The 18,778-nt window shown below is 35.6% G+C and overlaps 2 protein-coding genes across 2 annotated transcripts; both read right to left on the bottom strand.

Annotated features, from left to right (window-relative positions):
* Positions 1–641: 641 nt before the first annotated feature.
* LOC106133080 (polycomb protein EED) lies at positions 642–5,952 on the bottom strand. The gene is made up of 7 exons (XM_060946304.1): positions 5,806–5,952; positions 5,441–5,580; positions 4,816–4,987; positions 3,536–4,075; positions 3,274–3,426; positions 2,186–2,302; positions 642–1,304 (listed from the first exon to the last, which is right to left on the bottom strand). Exons 1-7 carry the CDS (start codon positions 5,827–5,829, stop codon positions 1,215–1,217), a joined length of 1,236 nt encoding a protein of 411 aa, XP_060802287.1. The 5' UTR covers positions 5,830–5,952; the 3' UTR covers positions 642–1,214.
* Positions 5,953–7,044: 1,092 nt separating this feature from the next.
* On the bottom strand, positions 7,045–18,210 carry LOC106133084 (trypsin-4-like). Its single transcript, XM_013332688.2, has 6 exons — positions 18,031–18,210; positions 16,641–16,800; positions 8,353–8,543; positions 7,897–7,988; positions 7,392–7,554; positions 7,045–7,178 (listed from the first exon to the last, which is right to left on the bottom strand). The coding sequence occupies exons 1-6, from the start codon at positions 18,089–18,091 to the stop codon at positions 7,045–7,047; spliced, it is 801 nt and encodes a 266-aa protein (XP_013188142.2). The 5' UTR covers positions 18,092–18,210.
* Positions 18,211–18,778: the final 568 nt, after the last annotated feature.

Below are 18,778 nucleotides of genomic sequence, written 5' to 3'. Positions count from 1 at the left end.
CAAATCCTATCCAGTATTTGTATGAATTCACCTACGGCGTCCGTGCAACATGCGAACTATCTTTTTTCTTTCTCTCGCGGTCATTTTTGCGTTGAGGGGCTGGATCCTTTTTACTCGAACCTTCCCAGCTCCCTCAGGAAGCGAACGCCGTCGATGGTGAGGAGCTGACTTCGCTTAAGGTTCTCCGATTTCCCAGGAACCTCGTTCATGTTGAACTGGTAGTGAACAGAAATCTGAAGTCCATATTGTGTTAGTTACTTTTAAACTTGGATTCTTATAAGTGTTGATGCTAGCGACCTCTCACAGTCTCATCACAAATTCCATTATGCCATAAACTTTAACTTCGATTCTATTGTTATTTTTGGCACTGTTGTCCATTCGAGACGTCTTGGTTTATAGCTTTTTTTTTCAGATGAAGAAAAGGGCATAAAACGTTTTGACCTAGATATGTCCAAACGTTTCTTTTATGTTTTAACGCTTGGTGGTCGAGCAGAATCGCAATATGTAACAACCTGTCTGTCTACCCCTCCGGGAATAAGGCGTGATGTAGTTTGTATGCCACAGCTACAAACCATAGTTAAGCGTTATGGTTCACACGTCTATGGCATGTTGCATGCAGTAAATAAAAACAAAACAATGAATTTAAATTTCACTAAAGGCAGTCTTTATTTAGTCAAATTTATTTTAAGCCCTTTAAGGACAAGTTACTTTCACTTTAAATTACATGATTAAAAGCTTAGCTTAATTCCTTTTCAGCCTTTTCAAATTCCTATTGAAAATCATAGTTACACAATACAAAAATAAAATCATCATATCCATTCACATAACATTATAAAACGCAATATTGTAAATACAAATTATAACTAAATGCTTCATAATAATGAAGAGATCGTATAATAAACAATAATCAATCTATTTCGTAAGTCGTTACTTGGCAGTTACATTAAAACGTAGCTAAATTATCATTACTATATTTAATCACATGACTATCCTTGTGGACTAGTAGCATGAAAATATAACCAATCTGGAAAATCGATAAAAAAACAATTTTGTTTCCATCTCTTTTATATTAAGCCCATTAAAAACAGATCCGGAATAATTTAGATGTCATTGTCCCGTCCAAAGTTTTTTAAAGTCAGTATTTTATTTTCGTTACAAAAATACAGTAAGTTAATTTTTTCGCCTGGAATTTTCAGTTGGTTATATTTCCAAGACTAGCAGTCTTTCCCGGCTCGGTCCCACCGCCAGATGGTACCGTCGTCGCAACACGCCAATAGCACCTTACCGTTCCTGGACAGAGTTACCTGGAAACGATACAAGATGTACGGTTAAAGAAATTTATTCTCATAAAAGAATCTACAAAAAGAATTCACTTACAATGAGAACTTCAAATATTAACATTTAGTGGACGCGTTGTCGTTTTTTACAAGATAAGGAATTTTATACTTCATATAAATATATATTTTTTTGTCACACACACAAAAATAATAAAGAATGTGTATATGTAATTTTTTATGGGCAATAACGATAATTGGTATTGTATTGTCCACTATTGCACATATTCTACTAAATCCAATGATTGTTTTGTGATTATGTAGTTACATTTTTTTATGTGCATTAAAAGCTTACAAACAAACAATATATTGTGCCGTGTGGTGCCCGACACCAATACAAAAATGAAAAGGACCACTCCATCTCTTTCCTATGGATTTTATAAAAGGCGACTAAGAGATGGGCCTCATAAACTTGTGATTCTTCTTTTAGGCGATGGCCTAGCAATCTGTCACTATTAGAATATCCCGCAGGGGATATAGACGTGATTATATACATACATACATATGGTCACGTCTATATCCCTTGCGGGGTAGATAGAGCCAACAGTCTTGAAAAGGCTGAATGGCCACGTTCAGCTATTTGGCTTAATGATAGGATTGAGATTCAACTAGTGACAGGTTGCTAGCCCATCGCCTAAAAAAGAATCCCAACTTTGTAAGCCTATCCCTTAGTCGCCTTTTACGACATCCATGGGAAAGAGATGGAGTGGTCCTATTCTTATTTATATTGGTGCCGGGAACCACATGGCACGTGATTATATACATGCATGTATGTGTCCTTGTATGTGTTTGTGTTTGTATGGTGACTGTTACTGGTTCAAGTAATAGCCACGAGACGTGTGCGACGAGACCTGTCGCACGGCGGCCGTGCAGCGCGGGTGCACGAGCTGCGACACGCGCGAGCCGCCCGCCACGCTGCCCAGCTCCCACACCATGGTCTTGCCGCACTGGTTGCCTAACGCTATCACCTGAAATATAAACACGTTCGATATATATGCCGTGTGGTTCCCGGCACCAATACAAAAAAGAATAGGAACACTCCATCTCTTTCCCATGGATGTCGTAAAAGGCGACTAAGGGATAGGTTTACAAACTTGCGATTTCTTTTTTTAGGCGATGGGCTAGCAACCTGTCACTATTCGAATCTCTCTATCTTAAAGCCAAATAGCTGAACGTGGCCTATCAGTCCGCTCAGGACTGTTGGCTCTGTCTACACCGCAAGGGATATAGACGTGATTATATGTATGTATGAAAAGAATGCATTCCAAAGTTCCTCTCATCTTTGCGAGTGTCAAATTGAACTCTTGAATCGGGTCTTGAAGGCGGTGTTCAAAAATTATTAGGTTACAATTTTTTGATAATGTGGATGAAGTGAAAGTTTGCCGGGATAGTGGCAAGTGGAAAATTGTACCTAATCCTATTCCCGCAGAAAAAAGGCTAGGAAACATATAACTTCTTATCAAAACTTGTCTTTTCCAACCTTCTTTACCATCCTGACGTTAGGACCTCAGGGTACCAAGGGCCCTTGACAAGGGCCTAGATAGATAATTACACAAAGGGATTCCCGTCTCACTTCCGTGTATTTACGGTTTAACCTTATTTATTAATGGTGTGGTCTCCTCATTGCAATCGGAGTTTTTCGATGTGTCTCTCTTTATTTCTCTCATCTCTGCGTATTCACGATTGCACCCTCCATAGAGGTCTTTCGGGGCCCGAGGTCCGCCTTTTGACTTTTCTCTCTTTACTTGGTCCGGTTTTCAGCGTCCTTGGATTCAGTCCAATGGCTCTCATATCATCTTTTGCCACATCCAGCCATCATCATTTTGGGCTGCCCCTTCTACCTGGGCCGGTAACGTGTCTAAATGGTAGACGAGTCTCTTTTTATGTAGATAACTCTTTAATGGAAGTTTTAAGGAAGATACTATGCTTAGGAACTTACCCTTTGACTATAATCGACTGCAAACCTGATGAACCAGATCTCACATTCCTTGTAGTCAAACCGGTGAACGATGGTGACAGAGTTGTCTCCGGGGCGAAGCTCCGTGTCTTCTAAGCGCCCGGGCTTCCAACAAATGATTGCATTCTCACAAGACTGGAACAAAGAAGTTACAGCTTGTTTTGTAGCTACATATTTTAAAACCAAAATTTATTCCTGTTCTTTACAAGTACATAAAAATTTATTTCATTATTAAAATATTTACCTTTGACAAAATAAGATCCCCCATCCACCGCACGCAATCAACATAATTCCTATGTATATCCCTCGTAGAGAAATCTGGAAAGTGTTCCTTCAGCGAGTTGAACGGCCTGAGTGCTCTATGCGGATTAAAGTTGTAGCTCTGTTTGATAGCTTCATTCATTGACGGCTTATCCAGCCTCCACAGTTTCAGAGAATGGTCCATTCCACAAGACATAATCCTTTCACCCTTTAGGTCAAAGTCTGCACTTAACACTTCATCACGATGGCCTTCGACTCCTCCGAAGATGGCTATACACACATCAGTCATAATATTCCATAGTCGTAAAGCATGGTCTTTACTGGCTGACAGCAATAAGTTAGGATCTCTCGGGTGGAATTTGACTTCATTGATGGCATGTCCATGGCCAATGTAGTGTTTGATGCAGGTTTGCGTGGCCGGGTGGAATATGCGCACGATGCCCCGGGAGCCGGCCACTGCAAGAAGGGGCAGGAATGTGTCCTGTTCGTAGGACCATGCACATGTGTAGAAAATTTCATCTACCTGAAAAAAGGGTTATATATGTCACATGGTAAATAACAAAAACCGCAAGTTTATAAAATTCCTAGGAAGTTTATAAACTTTTGTAGGTTTCTGAATGAGTGATGAATAGTATTTTTTACATCCACATTACCATAAATAAGTAAGCGTAAACACAGTAGCATAACCACGCGTAATAATAAGTAAGCATTAACCAATGATATGTGCACTCTGAGTGGTTGAATAAGTGTTCCTTATCTTGATCCCATTGATCCCTAGCAGCATAAACAAATTAGTTGCTTGTTTGTTTTTGTTACATAGGTTTACTAAAGTAGACCCATAATAAGCAACAAAGAAAGTGCTTCTCTCAACATCAACCAATCAGAGACCTGTGTATCATTTGTCGTATTTTCAAGAAGCGTAAAATTAAACGTTCATCTGTAATTGGTTGAACCTTCAGAATCTTACGAACAACATAAGATAAAGATCGCAAATTGATAAATTTGCTTACATGTTTGCTAAAATATGGACTTAAGATAATACAATTCATTAGAATCCAATAAGTTTATAAATTTCCTAGGAAGTTTATAAACTTGCACTTTAATTATTAACATATTAGTAAATTAGTTTCAACAATTTTTTTCAACAACAAAAGCAATCTGTTTAAGTGTTAACAGACATTCCGCAGTAAGTAATGTAATTAAGTAATATGGTGTTATATTTATAAGTCATCTAGTAATTTCATAAATTTAGACATAACTTACGTCAGGATCAGCATAGCACTGAAGGAAATTAAAGCCCCCAGATTCGGGGCACTCATATATGGATACTCTGTTGCTTCCCACCACCGCGAAGATCTGAGGCTCCCCCTCGCCTAGGTGGTGGTTGAACTGGCAACCAAAGAGGGGCAATCCATGGTCTTCTTTTGCACTACAACTATTGATTGAGAAAAGTCTCAGATAATAAATTATCAACTTGTTTATATATATATATATATAATTTGGTCCTATAGGAGGCACCTAAACTGTTTTTCATTTAACTTAAGGATTATAGAACATTTTTCTTTTCCATAAAAAGTTACTATAATTTTAAGTACTTAGTTTTATTGATCAGAATCTTGATATCAGACCACTTGTTCAGTTATGATCAGTGGCATTGCTGATGGTTTTAATTATAATTATGCAGAGTTGTAATTCAAATTATTAGTCAAAAATAAGCAGATTATTAATTTTTGGCCTAAACGAAGGTATCATATCACAGTCATGGGCCAGGTGAGTCAAGCTTTTATTTTTGTGTTGTCTGGCTCAACTTGGAAGTTGTTGTCCTGTTTGATGTTTCTGTATAATCCAAATTTTATAAAAATATGTAAAGACTACAATAAGAACTTACTTAAACTTATATGGAGGTTTTACTTGTTTTGTTGTCTTCTTCTTTCCTCTTCTGCGCTTTTTCCCTCGTGAATTTGTTGGAGTCTCACTACGCGATGTGTTGTCTGTGTTTGAAGTGCTTTCGACGCTTGATGTGTCGTCCTAACAGTAAGCAACACAAGATATTAATGCGTGCGGTAACTAGGTACAACAAAGCATTATAGATCTTACAGTTTGTTATAGCATAAAATATGAATATAAAGTATTCAAATTAACAATAAAATACTCACCAATTGAAATATAGTAAGCGTGAAAGTTAATGTTTAGCTCGTGCAAGAATGTTTTGGTTATGAAATCGGTAAACACTTTATAGGCATTGATACTTACAGCTTCATTGTCGGAAATGTTCATATTTTCTCGGGGTATTATGCTAGTTAATTGGGCACTAATAAAACTATTCTTTTAATACAAGTATTAGCGATAAATTTAAAGAAAATCAAACATTATTATCTATCAGCTGACATAGACGGCGTCCTAAACGTCAACTGCCTATTTTAGCGGGATGCTAAAAATGCCAATGACACAAATTGTTTTTTTTTTTTTTCAAATTACTGCTACGGTTAATTTACAGAGGGACGGCTTTTTTCGAGTTTTATAAAATCTAACTGTTACAGCTACTATGTATTTAAGTACTCGTAGATGATTCTATTCATAAATACTTCTAATAGTGTCACGATTTGCTTAATTTGCGAAATTGGGAGGTTAGGTATTCCTCTCTCTCTGTCATCTTGGCGTGTTCCCAGTTGCACCCTCTACCACTAAACCCTGGGGCCTGTGGTCTGCTTACTTACTTCTCTTCTTCCACCGCGTTTTCAGTTCTAAGACCATAAGGTAGGTATTCCTGATAAATAAATAAAACTGTTTATCATACTAGACGAAGATTTATTTAAGTATCTTCAATGAACCTAATTATAAAATTTGTGTATTTTGAATAATAGGTACATATAGCGAATTAAATATATCACAGCCATTTCTTAAACTAATGAAGTATATGAACTTACAGATTACTTTTTATAGGTATTAAGTTAGGTTAGGTAACAATATGGTAAACTTATTAAGAATTTAAATAACAAAAATTTAAACGAACTAATATATATAAACAATCCATAACTAAATATAAATAATACTGATTTATTACAAGCCAGCATAAAAGGACCTGCTAACATACCTAAATGCTAAAGTAGGATTTCCCGCGAATTTGCTGTTCACAAAAAAATTCCGTTGATGTAAAATAATATGCTGCACGATGACGCTTTGGAAGTGGCAGTAAACTTAGTTTTAAGTAAGTAATTAATTCGACATCAACCAATGTTGTGAAATCGAAAGATATGACAATTTTATCATGTGATATTTGAAATGTTCCATTTATGAATTAAAATTTTGAATTTCAATACAAAAAATAAGAGCGGAGCTGCTCGTTGTGCTTAATTCACTACTTAATATTTATTCCCTGTAGATATTAGATAGGTACTTTTTTTTGCTGACTTCTGCATATCTTCGTTTCTTTTACATTCCAGTTCAAAACAAATGGACACTAAAAATCTACGATAGTAGTATAAACGCTGCTTAATATAAAGATGGAGGAGCACATGTGCACGCATGTCTTAGCGCCACTCGGAGCCAAGGCAGAAATTGGTCGACACGGGCGTAAACTCCAGGATAGCCTTGTCTGGCGCAGCCCCGGCCCCAGGATACGATACCTGAAAAAAAAAAGAAATTCTATTATGCTCTGAAAGAGAGTGAGTAACTACTAGTCTAGTACATACTGCATTTCATTGATTGTCATTGATCAGTGATTCTTTCTATTCGTTTACTAGGAATTGATTACAACAATTTCCAAGAGAACCTCTTAGGCCGAAAAGTTGGTCCGGCGTTATCCCGCTTTCTCAGTTATAACTTCGTATTTTACTTACCCACTACAGTAAAGTGAGGCTGTGGCAGGAGCAGCGGGCCTCCAGAGTCACCGGAGCAGGCGTCTCGTTCGGGTGCGTTTGCGCAGAGCATGCGAGGTGTCACCTTCCGGCGGCCGTAGCCCGCGCCGGTGCAATCGTCTTGTGTCCAGATTTGAACGTCGGCCTAGAAAAAAATTACAATCACCGAGTTGTGTATTTGTCGATCAGTTTTTAGAAATGAAATACTTGCAATGCATTATCATGCATTCAAGCTAAGTTTAGCTCCTCAGTTGTGTGATTGTGACGATGAGATCGTAGTAAGTGACTCTCGCTCTAATTGAGTGACACACTCCTGAGTCGTGGATAAGGCGGATTCCGGGCTTCTCCCCGTGGAGTTTACAACTAGAATAAACGCTAAGAGATTGATGGAGAGAGTATTTTAGGTATATAATTTTGTAATTAATCGTTTCATTTTGTCAGATATAAAAGAACAAGAACTTAGAAGAACTCCAGAGCAGTTTCTCACTTTCATTGGTATGCTGGAAGAAGGTCCCTTTTCAATGGTGCTGCCCCAACCAGATACAACTGCGTCGACACCTTCCAGGGCATCTTCATCATCTGAAAAAAGAACAACCAATCTTTGCATAGTGTCAAGGAAGTAGCTTTCTGAATTAAAATGAAAACAACTAGCCATTAGGTTTTACGAATATCATAAATCAATCATCAAAAGGTTAAAGGAAAAATAACAAATAAACAAACAATTTTATTTTCATCTTGAACTTGACTTCGCATTGACATCGGTGGAAATTTTCTAGAATAAAATTCACTCCAGGTCTATCGTGTCACAAAAAAAAAGAAAAATAATAATTTGTGTAACGGCGTCTAACTGATTGCTGGGAAGGGTTTAGCAAATTGAATGAGAAATAGCGGGAGCGTTACGTTACGGGTTTATTTGAAGTTGAATTGATATCTTAGATCATACCAGGCAAGCAGGCAGGCCTGTACAAGTTATCAGGCAGTGGCTCAGCCAGTCTCAGCACAGCTATGTCGTTGTCGTAGGTGTACCGGTTGAAGTCAGGGTGCTGGACCACGTGGGAGACTTCATAGCCGTCAGACCTTGAGTTGTTGACGTCGTACTCTCCGACTAAGACCGATAGCCGATCAGCTTCTATTCTGAAATGTCAATTGTAAGTTATAATATCACGCCCTTTCACGTTCCCCTACCCAAAATTTTTAACGTTTTACAACTTTTCACACGCTGTTTTTAGGGAATCTCCAGCCTGAAGCCAGCTTAAAGAGATTTCCATCTAGCTTTTAAATCTTTTTAGCTCACACGTCGAGAAAATACGAAAATAATTTCCATGGAGGACCAAACATACAACCCTATGACTCCAAAGGAATTACCTAATTAAACTCCAATTAACTCCAATATCAGGGATTTATGACAATTTATTTATTCATGTTATGTATGCCAGTGGCATAATATGACACTATAATTAGTACTTCATATATGCAGAAACTCGGTCAGCACGTAATGCCTCTATGCAGTTTCAATGTCAAAGAAAAGAATGGGTCAAGATCACATTTGTTGGATGCGCCCGCGATCCTTTTGTTGTGCGAATCGATTATTCCACTTGGACACGAATAGAATTTAAAACCGATACAAAACTGTTTATTCAAGGAAACTGGAGTTATCCAGTGTCAGTTATACTTTTATTTTTTACATTTAATATTGTAATATCTTTTTTAATATTGTGTATCGAACACATGGTACGGAGAGAAAGTCTCAATTATGCAGTTTTGTTGGTGTTAACGATTTAATTATTTGAGTAGTCATATGTTGACACATTTTGATTTCACTTTTGTTTAATTTTAACCTACTTGCTTATGTACTTTTTCTTTCACTTTTAATCTAGTAGGTAAATAACTTTGATAATGTTATTGTATATCTGAATTAAAAGACTTAAGAGATTTAAAATCTAATGTATCTAAAAGTAATTAAATTACATTAATATTGATAAGTATTAAATCTCTTAATAAAAATTGATTTTGTTATTATTTTAAATAAATATCCTGTAGTTGAATATTAAAATATTTTATCACTTATTATTTAGAATTGAACTTTCTCCATGATTCCAATTAAAACCGTTAAATCTTGCGCTTACAATTTGGACATTTCTTGGCCAGTATAGAAATAATTGTAAAAGTACTTATTATTAGTGAATAACCACATTGAAATAAAAGAACCAAACTAAAATGTTAGTGTGTCGTTGACACACTTCGACCCGAAGATTCAGAGTTCGAAGTTCGCGTCCTACACACAAATATTATAGATTAACGGTTGTTAAAGATAATGACTGTGGTAACCTTTTTTTTTTGTAAAAGTAAATGCGTATGATACAATATGAGAAAAAAAAGTAAAAGGCAAAACGAATTAATTTATTTGATCCGTTAGATACATTCTCTATCTATACAAAATATTGGCCAGTCTCAGTAACATTTAGGTTAAAATCGGACATTACCCAGATTGCTTTCTAATTCAGTAATTTTTTATTAATTAAGATTTTTTGTGAATTTGAAACGTTATTTTACATGTTTTGGAAAATTGAGATTCTTGGTTCAAAATCACTCGTTATCGTTGTTATATCTTAAAAAATATGTTTCAATCTCCTGAACTAGAACGTTTTTGAAATACCTACTACTGATATAAAAAAGTACCTAACCATGCAGACATTTGTCACTGTGCTGTCAGCCTGTAGGTATTTGCCAGCAGCATACATAACAAGTAAACTTGACTCCATTTAGCTAAATAGGTAAACTATTGAAATGCTAAACATTCTAGACCCATTCGAGGTCTATTGTCGCCTGTTACTCAATCTCCACATGTACGTTACAATAATGCAGCTTGCAATATGTTGCATTCTGCACAAACAGGTGTAGGCTTGCGCAACTAGAAAGTGGAAGGGTCACAAAAAGGTGCCAAAAGATTTCGTGGGTCGTACTCATACTTCTGACCCTAAAGGGCGAAAATTTTGTAACGAAAGAGAAAATGTGGAATGTAAAGACCTCATAACAGATGTTCAAGGGCATGCATAATGCATATTTGTCGATTAAATTAAAATAATTTGTTGTTTGAACATTTGTTTTTACTGAGTTACTGTCAATGAGAGTAAGGTAGGTATAATTTAATTGTGAATCATTAATGATCGATACTTGAGATTTATTGCCTGATGTAAAAATGGGGTCAAACCAAAAGTTTCAACGCATGATGGAATGCTAATTGTATTTCCTGCTATATATTTGACCCATGATCTGATTTCCCCGAAATCACGACAACATCCATATAAATTTATGCATAAAACAGGCGGCCCGTTACCGGCGCCCAGTACTAATTAGCGACAATCTACAAAAAACCAGAGTGACTTGTCAGTCTGTCACAATTCACAACTATATACGAGATAATGCATCCGTTATGCACCTGAATGATGGATGGCAGTTTCTGAATGCAGGTTGCGTTGTAGATTGATTGCCAAATGTCGGAGTTGCGTAATTTAATTCGCATAGTTTAGCAGAGTAAAAAGAAAAATTTGGTGTGAATTATCTTTTTTTCTTATAACACTTGATTTGAGGTGTAATGTATTGATACAATAAAGTAAGCAACATTTGTTACTTATAATGTACTTATGTTTGTTGCCGCTAAAGTTAATTTTTCATTGTATCTTCGAAAACCCTGTTGAAAATGATCACCAGTTTCAGTGGCTAATTGTTGACTTTCACCAATTACTATGCTCACTGCTCACCCACATTATTCTTCAAATAAGCTATTGTTTGTATGACATGTGTGAGCTTAATTAGTGAATTATGTGCGGTAAAATATTCATATATTCAATAGGAAATCAAATATTTAAAATATAGGTGTTGAAGAAGTTTGTGTGAAGAAAGAACATCTAGTTTTCTATAAACATATAGATAGTCAATTAGTTTCCTAGATATATTGACGGATTATATACCAGACTAGCTGTGCCCGCGACTTCGTCCGCGTGGAATAGTTATTTTGGGCATCATATTTATTTTTGCAAACATCCGCGTATTAGAAAGAACGCTGGTTCGCCGTATTAAATGTTTCGCTGCAAATTGCTTATAACGACTATATCTCAAAACCTATTTGTCTGATTTATATACTGTAAATGGCAATTTTAGTCTACATGAAAAGCCGAAAGTAATAAATATATTTATTTGGATAAGGATTAATTCTGAATTAAAGAAAATTGGTTTCGAAATAACTTATGTTTATAATGAAAAAATAATCTTAAAAATGAACATAAAAGTGGTTATTGTAAGTAAACCTTAAGAGATAGATATATGCTCTCGCGGACTTTTTTGTGGCAAAAAATGAGTACTTCACATCTTTAGTACATTGTTTTACTATATCGCTTCTTTAGAATTAAAGTGGCGTAATTCAAAATTTTAAGAAAACGAAATTCGTACATCAAACGTCTTAAAAAGATGTAATCTACCGGTTTATCAATATTAAAAAGACTCTTTTGGGCCAGAACGGGACAAACGTACTATTTCCGTCTCTTTCAAATCACGCGGTTACCCCGCGCTCCTTGGTTTTGAAGGAGCCCCTTTAGTGTTGCGTCGACAGAGCTAAACGCTGGGTCCTGCGCGGTTGCTCCGTGATCGGCGTAAACTGTAATCCGTCGTTTTAATACAAAACGCAAGGTAAGTTATTTGCACGATATTTATTTTTGTACTGACTGTTTTTGGTTTCGGGCGTTTTAATATTGAATTATAATAATATTTTCTTGACATATTTATATTTCCGTCATTATATTACTAAACATAGCATGAACGAATGAGCGTGATTATATGTTATGGCTTTACTTTACTAACCGATTTTGTGACTACGAAGACGGATACGGAATTAGGCTTATTATTTACTAAATGTTGTGTGGAATGGCAAGCTTTATTGTGATTGGGTCTTTTTTATTTTATTTCAGTTGAATTTTGAGATTAATAATGAAACGAGCAGATCATATTTTACAACTATTAAATAATAACTGTAATGAAAATAAGAGGCAAGAACAGTATGAAGAGATGGGAACCGGAAGTTCTGAAGCGTGTGAGAAGGAAAACTATTTACAACCATTGAATAAGGCGACGGATGAAGGTATTGGTATCAATTCTGTAATTTCACCGCAAGTCGGACCTGAACAGCGGATTTTAGCACCAATGTCACAGAATACGAGAGTTCGGTCTAGTAGTACATCGTCATCCAGTTCTACATCAACATCTTCAAGCTCCAGTTCATCGTCATCATCGGCAGAGGCTTCTACATCGGCGAAACAGTACAAACATGACGTGAACATTGACAGCTCACCTTCAGTCATACCAGGTACTCCAGAGCCTTCGACTAGCAAAAAACGTTTAGATACAGTCATCAACTACCACCAATCCCCTGTGAATTCTGAAGAATCAGACGTTGATCTAAGTGATACTGATCCCACTTATAATATCTCATCAACACAACCACCACGTCGGATTAGTTCATCAACCACCATGTCAGATAGTGAAAATGATATAAACGATGCAATTGTTTCATATGAATTAGTTCCTCAAACCAAAAAATCTAGAAAGCGCCTCCGCAATCCATCTCAGTGGAAACAAAACATCGTGAAATCGCTTCGAAACAGTGGGAAAGCCTATAAATCACTCTCAAAATCTAATAAAGAGGTCCCTGCTAAAAGAGTAAAAGATAGTTGCGTTTGTAGATTTCATTGTTCTGATAACATAACACCTGATAAGAGACGCGAGATATTCGACTGTTATTGGAAGCTTAGTAATATAGACTTGAAGCGATCTTTTATCCAATCTTGTATGATGGAGGTAAACCCCAAATATAAGTACACTAATGCTGCCAATCCTCGCAAACCAAATACGGCCTTTTATTTTACTGTTGATGGCAAAAAAATCCGCGTATGTAAAACTTTTTTTATAAATACTTTAGACATAACAGAAAGACAAATAAGAACTGTGAAAATGAAAACTAATTCCACTGGATTTGTAGCAGAAGATCTTAGGGGCCGTTCTAGAAGCCGAGCGCCGATCGATCCAAGTCTTGTACAAGATATCAAAAACCATATTAATAGTATACCGCGCATAGAGTCCCATTATCTAAGATCTTCTACTACAAGAGAATATATTGATGGCAGCAAGAGTATAAAAGAACTATGTAGAGACTTTAACACAAATCAAACCAAAGAAAACAAACCCCACGCTGCATACTGGATCTATTACTTGATATTTACAACTGAATTTAATATAAGCTTCTTTCAACCCAAAAAGGATTTGTGTGATTTATGTACAAGTTATGAATTAGCATTATCAGAAGAAAAGTTAGGTATACAAGAAAAGTATGAAAAGCATATTAAAGAAAAGAATCTGTGTAGAGAGGAGAAGAGAAATGATCGTTCTAACATTAATGAAACAAATATTTGCGCCGTTTACGACTTAGAAGCTGCAATGACTTGTCCTAAGGGTGATGTTTCTTCGTTTTATTACAGATCTAGACTTAACTGTTATAATTTTACTATAGTTGAACTAGCTCCTAAATCAAAAGATAGCAATAAACAGAAAAATGATAGTGACTTAGGTGCATATAAAGATGTATACTGTTACTTTTGGAATGAAACACAGGGTAATAAGGGGGCTACTGAAATAGGTTCTTGCGTGTTTGATTACTTAAAGACTGTTAGTGAAAATAATGCAGGAAAAACTTTAAATATTACTTTTTATTCTGACAATGCTAATGGGCAGAATAAAAATAAATACATTGCTTGTTTATACTCATATGCAGTGTTCCATTTTGACAATATTCAGTCAATAACACATAAATATTTAATTAAGGGACATACTCATAACGAGGGGGACAATGCACATAGTTTAATAGAAAAAGAAATTAAGAGAAACCTAAGATCTGGTCCTATTTATATACCTCAACAATATGTACCTTTATTAAGGAGTGCTAGAAAAACAGGCACACCATTTAAAGTAAAAGAGTTAGATTACAATTTTTTCATAGACCTAAGAGCTTTACAGAATGAATGGGGGTATAACTTTAATCAGGATATTGATAAAAATATAGTAGGTTGGCGAGATTCCGACAATGAGATAAAGGTGATAAAATTTGTGAAAGACAAGTTGTTTGTATTTTACTATAAAACTACATACGGCGAAGAAAATTTTAAGGAAGTAAATATGCGTAATAAAAGAAATAAAATGAAAGAAGGTTGTGAAATTACACTATCGAAGGCTTATAGTAACAAAATAGAACTTGCAGAAAATAAAAAGAAAGATTTAAGTTATCTTGTTAGAACTATAGCAATCCCTAGTACATATGCCTGGTTTTATGAAACTATTTTGTAAGAAATCGATCTCATTTTGTGACGAAGCAATTTATTTTGTTGTCTTCGAACAAATTTTATTTAGAAAGTGTTTTTAAGTTTTTTTTATTTTTTGAGATACTTATTGTTTTATAGCCAAGTTGAGCAGTTTATATGATGAAGCTTAATAACTTTTTGTTTATTGTTATTTTCGAGAGAGTTTTTGTTTCATATTCCTTTGTCAAAAGGTTTTTAAAAACTTACTTGTTGTTATGTTATATGTTAGCAAAAACATATTAAACATATTTTATTAGAAATTTTATGGTTAATAATAACCATTAGATTATAAGCTGACTGCAGTATGTACTAAAACTGTAACTTGAAGTCTGATTTTTTAATTCTGTATTTTATTATAAATAGGTATTAAACCTAATATTTTTGTGACTGATTTTGTGATATTATAGTAGTACCTACCTATAATTGTGATTAGTAGTGTTTGATGATAATTACTGAAGAAAATTTTCCCAATAAATGTTCATGAAAGCATACTCAGGTTTTCACTTTCCTTTAATTTTGAAAGTCATTAATGTAATAAACTAGCATATTCCTAAATTAGTCATTAAACATAAACATAACATTAGTAAATAATTGCCTGTTTTAAAAATAGACTCATTTTGTATTAGTATTATTCAATAAAAAAAGGACGTTAATCTAAATAAGTCAATTATATTTTTTCTTTTTCAGAAATAAAGTGACATCTTTTTTTAATCGTTAATTATCAAAGGTTCTAATTAGTTATTCTTACAATTTTCGTAACAAATCATTAAAACAACCCCAAACCTACAATTATTAACAATAACTGTAACGTCATAATGATTAACCTTAATATTACGATAGAATAACTAAAAAATGACCAACACTTCAATCACATTTTTATCGTTTGCCAAAATTTAAGAATTTTGGATTGAGTCACTTCAATTCTAAAGGAGCGATATCTTTGTTGGTTTGTGCAGCGTTCGCGTGGAAAGCTCGCAGATGGCCGACTCATTCAACATTTACCTGCATTGTTGACGTTTCCCGTAGGATATCCGGGATAAAATATGTAGCCTATAGCCTTTCTCGATAAATAGACTATCTAACAGTGAAAGAATTATTCAAATCGGTTCAGTAGTTTCTGAGATTAGCGCGTTTAAACAAACAAACAAACAAAATAAACTCTTCAGCTTTATAATATTAGTATAGATTAGTATAGATGAAGCTTGAACAAGTAATACATGATCAGTTTGTGCTTAATTATGTACTGTTGTAAAATATTTTATACAGATTTCACAGAATTATTGCGAATTTATCCTAAGGGCCCATATCTCTAACCTTCGTAGCGGTTCCTATGACTTTGACCTTCCATAGATTAGTAGTATTTGTTTCTACACGTGGACCAGACGAGGTCGCTACATGGACAATGATTCATGTAACGAACCTTATCTTCACAGTTCTAGGATATTATTTAACAGAGGTCGTATTTGGCATTGAATACCTATCTATCGCATGCAATTATCTGTCCATGTATGTACTTACTCGTAATGCAACGTTTCTTAAACCATGTTTTGTGTGTTTTCAAACATATTTTTTTTGATCTGCGAAAAACTGGCGTGTTACATTTTCTGATGGGATTTTGTGACAGGTTAATTAAATTGCAGTTCCGGTCACGAAACATAGGCACACCTCAAGGAACGATATTAGGCCCTCTTGTTTTTTATGATTTAAAAAGAACCCATAATGACATAATTCACATCACACTTTTGTAAATTTTACCTATATGAAACAGAAAAGAGGCCCAAGAAATAGCCGTACAGTAAGGAAAAGATAGAATTTTTTTTTCTCTTACCCATGCACACAGTGCGTTGCGGTGATGAGGTGGTCCCTAGCGATTACTGTGGCTCCGCAGATCACCTTCCCGTCTCTTCTGAGCGCTGCCAGCCAGGGGAACTCACCAGGTGACACCGCCTCTCCCCCCACTACCCGGCCGCCGCGAGCAACTCCACATGCTATCCGAAGAAGATTAATAATAAATGCCCGATTAAAATTTATACAATTTCAGAAATTCTTTAAGTGAATTTTAATTCCCGCATTTATTCCCATAAAGTAGTAGTATCTTATGTATCTAAGTTCAAAACAACAAGTTTATAAATTTAGGGCTAAAGTTTCATAAGGGTAAGTTCAATAATACGTTTTGAACGGACATTTTTTGCACGGCACAACGACGACGGAATAAGCATGGTGACTGGTAGACCCGAAGAACCAACTCACTATGAATTGGTACTTCGGGTCTACCGATGATAAAGACGATGCTCAATTAAAAAAGAAGATACTTAGTAGAAATAATATCCAAGTATACTTATCTTTAATTAAAATATTGTAGTCGACAGATATTCAATAAGGAGGAAATACAACAATCATAATATTTTGGTTACGTCAACTATAAAAAGTAAGCACTCTTTGTGTTCATCCACAAATATTACAGAATGTGAGCAAAGAGCGAAGAATTTCATAACTTTAATGTCATTTAACTGGGTTAAGTTGGGATTTGTTTGATAACGATAACTATGTATGAATGTGAGTAGACAACATAATGCTAAACTAGAATAGCGAAATAATGCAACGTTTTATCTTTGCTTTTGAAAACTTAAAAGTTGATTCGAATCTGCTTGTTCCCAGTTGCACCCTCTACCTCCACCGCTATGATTCGGGGCATAGCTTCGTTTCTACTAAATGATTTTTTTATAGTACCTATGGCAGTATTATTGTTGTATTAATTTGGGTTGGAGAACAAATGATGATAGCTTTAATGCTTTAAACAAATATGCGGCTGTTGTAACCAAGTAATATCGGTAATATGTTGTATAAGGCGAAGATCCTTGATGACTATTGCATTGCATGAAGCTTACTGCGAACTCTCTAAAAACACTACCATTAACACTAATGACATAACCGAATTTGAACAGCACTTGAATATAAATAAATCTTGAATACCACATATACAAATTAAAAAGTTGCCTAATGTTTACAGACACTAAATAATCTCTGTCTAGTTCAAAAACTTTTCCGCAGTGAGAAATTTTTGGTTCACCATACCTTGCATCAAACACACATAAACAGGACACATCACAACACAGTATTCCGCTGAATAAATCCAAAGGGTTAGCTGACTGCGAGGGACACTACATCATTTTGGGCTAAATATTAGGAACCATTGACACGATAGAAGAACAACTCACTGCAGGGCTTGCATGCGCAGGCGGCGCCGGCTACGGCGAGGATGAAGAGGGCACGGAACATGTCTGACGGAGGTGCGGCCGACTGTGGAGGCCTGAGGAGACGCCGGCCCAGCTATTATAGGCCGCGGGCGGCGCCTCCGATAGCGCCTCAGGGCCAGGGTGACGGCGGGCCAAGTTCACGGCGACACGACCACGGAGCGAGTGAAGGCTGGTGGCGAAGCGCCGCCGGAACTCCGCCGCGAGGGAGGGATTAGCAATGACCTTCGCTGATGATTGTTCTTGGACTTGATTAGATTTCGTAATGTGAATGCGGATATGAGTACAGTTTTAGGGTGTTGTAAACTTTTCTTATATTTGGTATGGTTGTCAAAAATGTCGATGATTTTTGTTTTCATTTTGTTTCACTTTTAGGTGAGTGACTTCATTTCCTTAGCATATAAATATTAATATCATAACTGTACTTATAATATTCTCCATAAAATAAATGATAACAACTTACAACAAGCTTAAAAAGATCGATAGTTGCCTCAAATTGTAGAGGTCTGGTATAAGATGTGCATATAAGTCGTGCAATTTACTCGTAACTGAAAATTTTATCAACAAGCTGTCCCACTCATATATGACGGCTATGGTCATTCATCAATAGCAAGTGCTCATTTAGTTTACGGTTTCTTGTAAATAACATGATATTCACAGATTACTGAATTACTAACTTTACTACTTTTGCAACCATTTCTATGATAGTTTT

This window comes from Amyelois transitella, chromosome 10 (assembly GCF_032362555.1).
Source record: "Amyelois transitella isolate CPQ chromosome 10, ilAmyTran1.1, whole genome shotgun sequence".
NCBI lineage: Eukaryota > Metazoa > Arthropoda > Insecta > Lepidoptera > Pyralidae > Amyelois > Amyelois transitella.
Note: the sequence above shows the minus strand (reverse complement) of the source record. Positions and strands in the feature narration are given on the sequence as shown.